The sequence below is a fragment of the Hydra vulgaris genome, chromosome 09, assembly GCF_038396675.1.
Source record: "Hydra vulgaris chromosome 09, alternate assembly HydraT2T_AEP".
Taxonomy (NCBI): Eukaryota; Metazoa; Cnidaria; class Hydrozoa; order Anthoathecata; family Hydridae; genus Hydra; species Hydra vulgaris.
The window spans coordinates 13575122-13585000 of record NC_088928.1 but is presented as its reverse complement, the minus strand read 5'-3'; the positions used below and the strand labels follow the sequence as shown (position 1 = coordinate 13585000).

Genomic DNA, 9879 nt, shown 5'->3' with positions numbered 1-9879 from the left:
GATGGTAAGTGGGGGTACTGCAAACTTCAGTTATAAGGATGAAAATCAAAAACTGTTTAAAACATTAATGACAACATCAAAACTAAAAAACTGTATTAATAAAGTAAGAATTCAATATATGAAGTAAAATATCGCACGTATTTGGGATAAAAAAGAAACGAACACTGGGTTGTAATAATTTGTAAATTTCATCTCTATCTTCAGCAGATAAAAGTTTAGCCGGTTGATTGTCATACCGATATAAAAACAATAACCGGAAACAAGCAGTATTCTGAATTCTGCTTTGAGTATAGTCTACAGAATTAAGATTTTAAATGCTTTGGAAATTTTTAATTGTATACGAATTTTGAAATATAATAGAATTTTTAATAAGAGAACATCGAAGCAGAAAATAATTTCCTAATCAAATCATGTATCTGTGTGTTGCATAATGGATTTTGCGTCACAAACGCGTAGAGTAAGTGCATTGTGTAGGATCGCGTAAGTACAAATCATGGAGCAAATGTTTCAACGAACTGCAATTTGGAAATTCTTTGTAAAACGGTGTCATGCTAGCCAAAATAATCCTGAAATTCGTTGTTATAAGGGTTGAATTGGCAAATTTAAAATCGTAAATAATTAAATCTAATATTTTTTTGCTTTATGCGTGTGTTTTGCCTGTTGTTGTTTTTTTGTATTTGTTAATCAGTCAAATCAACAGTTAATTTTGATGGAATAGAAAAGGTCCGAAGAAGATATTCGAATAAGATTTAGTAGTAAAACCAAAAGGATAAAAAAATTATATTTATTAAAGGCCTACAGGAACCTTCACTCAAAGGTCAAAAGAAGTAAGATTATTGGAGTAGAAGTTTTCACCGGAGAAAAGAAAAAACAGGAAATTTAATCGATAATATAAGAACACGATTCATGTAGACTGGGATAATCGAGAACCATTAAAGCTTGATATATATTGTTGTTGAGCTCAACTCAAAAAATAAAAATGTACAATATTTGTTTAAACTGTATAGTATTTGTTAAAATACCTATGCATATGCTAGAAGTATCAGCCCAAAAACTGGAGCATAGCTTTAATAAAGTTTATTTTTGCTTTTGCTTAAACTTTTTTTTCAATATTTAAATTTTTTTTTATTTTCTACTTAATAAATAATAAAATCATTCAAAATAAGAGTTACTTCATTTTTGCTGAAACTGAATCCAGTCTAGGTTAACAATAGCGATCTCGCAAACTAAAGCGATAATTGAAACCTTTTAATGTCCAGCGCCATGCTTCACTGCTTCTATCGTAAATCTTTTGTTTAATTTCATCTTTTTAGTTTCTTTTATTAAAGTATTATAATTAACGCTTTTGTTACAGAGCAGAAAACTATTTATCAAAAAATTTATCACCACCTTTATTCCCAATTCTGCTTGTAAGGCCACATCAAACCTTAGACCTTTCGATCCTGAAGCCAACTCAATAACCACTGCGCTACGGCTTTTAACTTTGTCAACATTTTAAACTGAAATTGCTTTGCAAGGTTTACTAAAGATTGGTAATAGATAAAACGGAGTTTGAAATTCTAGTGAATCTAATAAAAGCAAGGGAAGTAGCTTAAAGCAAACAAATATATACTAAAAATTGACTTGGTCTAAGGAAAATATATCTTATAGTTTCAAAGTTTTTTTTCTCTTTTTTTATGTTTTTATTTTACTTTTTTTATGTTTTTATTTACTGCGATACCATTTATTTTTTTCGCAGATTTTAGGAGGATCGATTACATTGACTTAAAACTTAACCTTTCTGAGTTTTAAAGACGCAAACTCATCAATTAAATCAGAACAGTCCAAGGACCGACTTATTTTATTTTCAATGGAAATTAAAGCTAATGCAGATAAGTGGTCTTGACCCATAGTGGAACGTAAATAGTTTTTTATGAGTTTTAATTTAAAAATTTTTATGAGTTTTTAATTTGGTTTTTTACATCATTCATTACTTACATTATACCAAAAAATTGTAACTCGCACACAATCATAACACAACATTTTTTATACCAACAACAATCATACTATAGCTATAGCAATATAACAAACTATAACAAACGAGAAACTAAAAACAAAATTGTTGTCAGGAAAAATAAAAAGATCGTTAATGAAGACATTAAAGTGCTCACAAAAACAAAAATGGCATAGCGACGTCAAACAAATATAATACTACAGAAACCACAAATCTTTTCAATATAAAACCAAAAACGTACAGGATTTTGTATATTAAAATGTACATAAAGAACTCAACTCATAAAATGCATAAAGACTCAAAGTCAGAAGGAAGGAACAAGCGTCCTCATGAAAACATTAATGTAAAATAATAAAAATAGTATGTAAATGTGATAAATTAGTAAAAGAAAAATCAGTCTTTGTTGTAAGTTCTGTAACGTCGAGTCTAATCAAAAGCCAGCGTAAGGAGTAAATATAAAAGCCACAACAATAATAAGGGAAGTGCCAGTCGTAAATCAAAGAACCCAAGATGGCTTTAACAGCAATGCAAGGAGAGTCTCCAACTTTAGACTTCACCAACTCACCAAGGATATTCCCAGGGAGGGGGCAGCCCCGCTTATGGGGACTATTGTCAATAACTGTTAGCAAATGTAGCCATACTTCATCGAATCCACAATGGATAAAACACCTATACATGGAATAAACACTGATCTATGGCTCAAAGAGAAACCGCTACAACAAATACCCGGAACCAGCATAACATCCCATCACTGCTCAGATTATGTCTTGTGCAACAGTAAAAATGTAAAGACAATATTATATAAAATAAATAAACAAACAAACAAAAAGTCATTCAGTTAGGAGGATGGAAAAACAGAAAAAGCCTTTGAGACGTGTAGGTGTATATGGGCAAAGATATATTTGTCACAGTCATTGTCAATGTATGAGACTAGAAACCGCATACTCTTTTATATAGTTGCCAGGCATTATGTATAACGCAAAAAAAAATTGCTACATACATAATAATAGATGTATATGTAAAGTTGAATATTTTATAAAAATACTGTTTATAAAAATACTGTACGCATACATTATATTGAATTTTAATAAATGAGTTTCGTTGTTTATATTTATTGTACTAAGAAAATTTTTTTATATTACTTGTACTAAGAAAAAAAAAAGCGAAGCCACAGGCAAATGCCTGACTTGCCTGCGCTTAAAACCGCCGCTGATATATATATATATATATATATATATATATATATATATATATATATATATATATATATATATATATATATATATATATATATATATATATATATATATATATATATATATATATATATATATATATAATATGATAATAATTTTGCATTCCTGAAATACAATCGACACCTAACCAAAATTATTTTAGTTTGTGATGTTGGTGCAGTTATTTTTTATATAAAAAACATTTCAACAATTTTTTTTTGTTTCAACGTTTAATGGGTAGATTAAAACAAACATCGGACCAAAGTGAAATCACACAAGTAACCCGAATACAAAAACTTTTTTTTTTGTTTAAATTATATTAACAATGTACGCATATGTTTTATGTAGGTATTTGTTTTATAAATATATTAAAACAACACCTAGATTAGTCATACTAATGGTAGTTTCAAGCTGTGAAATTGCAGACTTTTTGTTGGTTTAGATTACATATAAAGCTAAAAAGTTATTATTATTAAAAATCTGCTTATTAAAAAGAAATATTCTACTAAACAAAAACCTAATAAAATTTTTTGTGACAATTTTTGTTGCTGGTGGCAATAATTATCTACGAATATTGGAAACATTTAATGTCATTGTTTTTCTTGGGTTATTTTTAATCCGTGCATCATAAGTCATATTGAGAAAGTTTTTAGGTAAACTAAACGCACAAAGATTAATATTCTGTAACTTATGAGGGCAATCTAAAGTAAAATTAACTACGCCATTAACATTGTAAAAGTCATACACAACCTTGTACAAGTCATACATAAGGGAACAAATCATTTTAATGAATAAATGAAAATTATGGTCATCAACAAAACTACGCAGTTAAGTCCTATAGATAAGACGAAAAAAATTGCAAATACATGTTTTTTATTAACTTTTTTTAGTAATAACTTTTTAGCTTTTAGTTAACCTCATGTCTATAAAAATTATGTTTAAATTTTATAAGTAATCAAAGGAACAATTGTACTTTTTTTAAATCATTCCACTTCATTTTTAAAATACCAAGTTCTAAGTTGCGCTATTCAGTTGATTGATAAATCCAATTTCTTTAAATTGTATATTTATTATATTACATTATTCCCAAGACTTGGAGGACGTTGGATAAAAATCAAGAAAGTGATTTAAAACAAGCATTGCGTCTAGTAATGGGTTTTGTAACATCGTAACTAAGATTTTTCCAATTTATAGTATTTTAAATGTGACCCTAACTCTGACCCTAACCCTGGCCTAATTGTAGTCGATTTTAGAAGATTTTTAACATATTCTTGATAAAATTTCTTATAATGCAGGTTTATAATAACACAATGTTACAACATTTTTGTTTATATTAACTTTTTAATGTTTCTTATGTAATTTTGGCGTGCTGATTTTAGTGGTATTATGGTTTTATTATTATTATTAATACAAACTAAACATAAGATTTTCAGTGGTATAAATTCTTTACAGCATACAGCTCTAATTTTGGCATGGCTATAGGAAATCAGGACAATTTGTGGCACCACACTACAATTGTGTCATCTGCAGATCACCTCGGGAAGAATGGTTACGTGAATGTAAAAGTCAATGAGCTAAGTAATTCCAAGAATATGGAGAAAATCAATGAACTATCAGGTAGACTGTTAAACCAATGAACTATCAGGTAGAGTGTTATTTCTGAATTGTTAAAATTCCAAAGTAGAAAAAGCCAAAGTAAAAGCTGATTCTAGTTTATCTAAGTATACCATCTTCAATTGAACCAGTTCCATGGAGGGATGAGTTGCCTTTTCCTAAAATCTGAAGAAGCGGCTGCATAATATTCTGAAGAAAATACTCCGAATAAACTCATTGATGACTACGATTTCAGAGAATCGAATGGTTTAAATTAATTGAGATATATTAAAAAATTTTGATGAACAGATAAAAAAATTTTTGTAACATTGTGTAATTATTATATTTATTGGTTTTTTTAGTTTTTAGATCAAAGAAAAGTTCTGAAATATAGATGTTAATAAAAAGAAAGAAAGAAAAAAATATTCTGTAAAAAGTGATACTACAATTTTTATTCATCGAAAGTAAAATACAATATAGCAAAAACATTTGCTAAAATAAATAATTTTTTTGTACTAAAAAGTGGATAATAAACTTTTTATTTTAGTAGTTCAGTAAACAAAAGATTGAAAGGAATGCACAACATTTCGAAACATACCTGTTAATCTTTAGTTTACTGAACTATTAAATTTAAATTAAAAAGCTTTTTTTAGCAAATGTTTTTGCTCTATTTTATTTTCTACTTTTAAGTCTTTACAAAGAGTTACGATATATTAATATTAAACAAATATTAATATGAAATAAAATTAAAAAAAAAAGAAAAGTATTTTAAAAGATTAAAAAAAAGAATAACAAACCCCCAAGCAATATTAACCGATTTTAAAACAAATTATATCAATGACAGGGTTACTTTTAAAAGCAAACCCGCAAGCAATTTAGTAGCACATTTTATATAAACGTGAGTTTTGTGTGAAGATAGGATCAATTCAGTTAATTATCAAAAAAGTAATCTTAAGGCATGACAAGGACAAAGAAAGTGGAGGAAAAAAAACATTTTTGCCTTTATATATTTTGATATTCTTTGGTCTTTTGTGTCAACTAACAACCCTGAGAAAAAAATATACAGATATTGATACTTTTGAAAAATTGATAATTTAAACAAATCAAATAAAAATAAAAAGCTTTTTTCATTAAAAACAAAACAAAATTAAAGTAAACTTGAAAAATTATTAATGCTTCTTATGATGATTTTGTTTTGTTTTTTATACTTTATTTATATTTTAGATTTTATTACTAGCGGTCAAAATATAAAATATTACGAATGTAACCTCGGACAAACAAACTCCGCTTACATTAACTTTATAGACATTTTCCTAACTCTCGACAATTTCCAAAAGTTGAAAGAGAAGTTTAAAATACCTGACCACCTCTTGGATTAACAGAGGAATTAGGAAATCGTCAAAACAAAAACTCTACATAAAACATCTAAAAAATAGAGGCGAAGATAGAAATAGAAACATTTATTCGTCATTTATAAATATTTTACAACGTTCTTGTTTTACAATTTTTATCAACAAAATTTAAATAAAAATTAAGAAAGACAGGAGCAAGTAGAAGACAGAAGTCTTGGCACCAAGCCCCTATAGTAAGCGTAAAGTATTTTTTACAAGTTATATAAATTTACAAATACTCGTTATTTAAACAAGTTAATACATAATAACAACAAGAATACGATAAACTGCAAAATTAAATAAATAGAAACAGTAAGAAATATTAAAAGATTTTCTTTTTACTTAAAAATACAAAAATATGTTTGTGCCTGTTAATTCAAGTAAATACTGTTTAACTATATTTTTAAAACTATTTAATTTATGCACATTACATATAATTCTACTGGCTTGTTTTTGTTTAATATATCGTCAGCCCGGAATACAAGTGTCGTATTCGACATTTTTGAAAAAAATGTCTTATAGGGTAAAACCACCTATACCTGGCCAGCACCAATTCCTGGCCTTTTTTCAATGAACTTTATTGTCTTAAATATTGAGTTGGTGGCTTTCCAAATTTTTGAAAATGAAAATTTAATCTAACTTTAAGTTTGGAACCTCAGTCCTTTACATAAGATCAACGCTACGTTTTTTTATTTGAGATTTAAAATTATACTAATTTTGTTTATATTGTGGAAAATATTCCGAACGTGAAAACAAAAATGCGAAAAAACGTCTCGCTGATTTATCTTGTTTAATAACAATAATAAAATTTAACTCAATTGCAATGGTTTATTCTAGTAATAAAAACATTTTACTTTGATTTGAAATAAAAATTACTTCGTTTGGTTGTGTTTAAGTTGTCACTTTTTTAGTTTTTGTTACCCATAAATAATGACCTAATCATGGCCACATGTCAACCTATTCTTGGCCATGAATAAGGTCTTAATTGTAATATAAATTTTGTTATAAAAAAACAAAGTTAGTTAAAATAAAATGTTTTAATTATAAAGTTGAGTCAAATTTTTATTATCTACATTATTTATTCTATTTTATTATTTTCATGCTAAAATTATATATACATATATATATATATATATATATATATATATATATATATATATATATATATATATATATATATATATATATATATATAAAGTTTAACTAAATAAAAAAATACAACTTTATGATCACTTATGAATATATATATATATATATATATATATATATATATATATATATATATATATATATATATATATATATATATATATATATATATATATATATATATATATATATATATATATACATTGCATGTTAAATATAATTTATATATGTTTTCTTGTTTGTTTTTAAAATTAAGTTTTTTAATATAAATCTCATAAGAGAAAACGTTTTCTGTTTTGAAACATTTTATTCTTTTTGGTTTTATAAGTAAATTTTTTTAGGTTGAATTATGCATCCCACTCAAATAAAAAAAATGTGCAAAAATAAAAAAAGTAAAACAAAACACTGTAACTTTAACCCGAGGAAAGGAGTAAAAGTTTTAAAATGGACAAAAAGCCAAATGGACGAAGCAGTGGCTGCAGTCAAAGAAAAAAGAATGACTCAACGTACTGCATCTAAAACTTACAAGGTTCCTCGTTGCACTTTGCAAAATCGTCTTAATGGAAAAACTGAAATGGGTGCACGTCCAGGTTGTTCTACAAAACTTGGAAGTGAAGATGAGCTTAAGCTTGTTGAATATGCATCTAAAAGAGCATCTATGGGTATTGGTTTTGGAAGGCGTCAGTTTATGAAATATGCTGGGGATATAGCAAGAAAGCGGGGTATTCCATTCAAGAATGGTCTGCCATCTAAAAAATGGTGGTCTCTACTTAAAAAAAGACATTCAACTCTTCGACTAAGAGTTCCTGAGGGTACAGCTGCTATTCGCCATCAGTGTATGGACAAGGAAAAGGTTTCTATTTATTTTAACGCGCTGAAGCAAGTTATGGATGAGATGGGTCTTTATTGCAAACCCCATTGTGTGTGGAATATGGATGAAACTGGTTTGCAATTGCAGCATACACCAGACAAGGTTGTTATTAAGTCATGTTCAAGATATATACAAAGTCGGACAAGTGGAAATTGTGAAACAATAACAATAATTGCCACAATTAGTGCCTCAGGCACTCACATACCTCCTCACATTATTGTGAAAGGTAAAACCAGAAGAGCTTTAAATGGCTTTGAAGTTCTTTCAGCTCCCGAAAGAAGTACTTGGAGTGTTTCTGATTCTGGGTGGACTAAACAAGGTATTGCATTACTTTGGTTTTCGGAATCTTTTTTAACAAATATAGGACCTGAGCGACCTCAAATATTAATTTTGGATGGTCATAGTTCTCATAATTTCATAGAATTGTTTGAATCAGCTATCAAGAATAACATCATTATAGCTGAACTTCCAGCACACACATCACATTGGCTTCAACCTTGTGATCGGAGTGTATTTGGACCACTCAAACAACACTATAATGTTGCTTGCCAAGATATGATGAATATGTATCCAGGTGTTTTAGTGTCACATAGGAATTTTTGTGCTTTGTTTAGAATAGCATGGGTAAAAGCCTTATCGGAAAAGAACATTGAATCAGGGTTTAATGCCTGTGGTATATTTCCATTCAATCCCAATAAAATTCCACCAGAGGCTTATCTGCCAAACAACCTTTATGAACCATCACAATTAACTGAGGCTAAATATGAAAAAAGTATAAGATTTGACGAAGATAAGAAGCATATTATTAATCCATTTTTGGAAAAATCTGAAAAAACTTCTGAAATTATATTACAACCACATCAAACAAACTTTGCAGTAAGTAATGTACAAATAGATTTTGCTATTGAATCCAATTGTGTAGAGAAAAAAGTGAATAGTTCTAGTCTTGTTTTACCAACTTATTCCATCGATGATCTGGAATCTGTTTTAACAGACCAACAACGCCAATGTTTTGCTTTTTGTTTTGATAAAGGATTTGACATTAAGAGTGATGAAACTTTTATGAGTTGGAAAAGTTTGAAAATGTTATCTCCTGATGTATTAACTGCTCTTCCAAAAAATACAATAGCACTTGACCATGTTTCAACACCGCTTGTTAATAATAAGTCTAATGATACAACATATACTCTTCTCACCAATGCATCTACATCTTATGGTTTAAATAATCTGTTAAACACTGAGGACGATGACAATGATATATTACCATACCCAAAAAAGATTTTGCCAACTACTAAAAAATTTTCAAAAAATGGCCTGCAACCAACATATTTCATATTGACATCTAAGGAAGCCTGCGATGCTAAGATTCTGGAGATAGAAACTAAAAGAGAAAAAAATAAAGAAAAAGAGAATCGGTCCAGAAAGAGATTTGAAGCACTTTAACAAAAGTTGAAGGAAAAAGAAGAGTGTAAATTATTGAAATCTGAGATTGCTGAGAAAAAACTGATTGCAAAGACTAAAGTTCCATTATCTGACAAAGCAAATAATATGAATAATAAAACAAAACCAAATAAAAAAAATTTAATCCAATCTAAACAAAAAAAAAATACAGACGATACAAGCAACTCTTGCAAACAATGTTGAAAA

At 28.0% G+C, this 9879-nt stretch overlaps 2 protein-coding genes across 2 annotated transcripts in view; both read left to right on the top strand.

Annotated features, from left to right (window-relative positions):
* LOC100202001 (lysyl oxidase homolog 2B) overlaps positions 1-1162 on the top strand; it is a 23288-nt gene extending 22126 nt beyond the window's left edge. Inside the window, exon 11 of the mRNA XM_065804791.1 lies at positions 1-1162. This exon is cut by the window's left edge and continues 152 nt beyond it. Within this exon, the coding sequence (XP_065660863.1) occupies positions 1-36 (36 nt within the window). The 3' untranslated portion in view covers positions 37-1162.
* A 6659-nt stretch (positions 1163-7821) lies between these two features.
* Positions 7822-9675, top strand: LOC136085285 (uncharacterized). Its single transcript, XM_065806576.1, has one exon. It carries the CDS (start codon positions 7822-7824, stop codon positions 9673-9675), a length of 1854 nt encoding a protein of 617 aa, XP_065662648.1.
* The last annotated feature ends 204 nt before the right edge of the window (positions 9676-9879 follow it).

Coding starts and splice junctions, on each gene's coding strand:
- LOC136085285 (XM_065806576.1), top strand. CDS start 7,822: ATGGACGAAGCAGTGGCTGCAGTCAAAGAAAAAAGAATGACTCAACGT.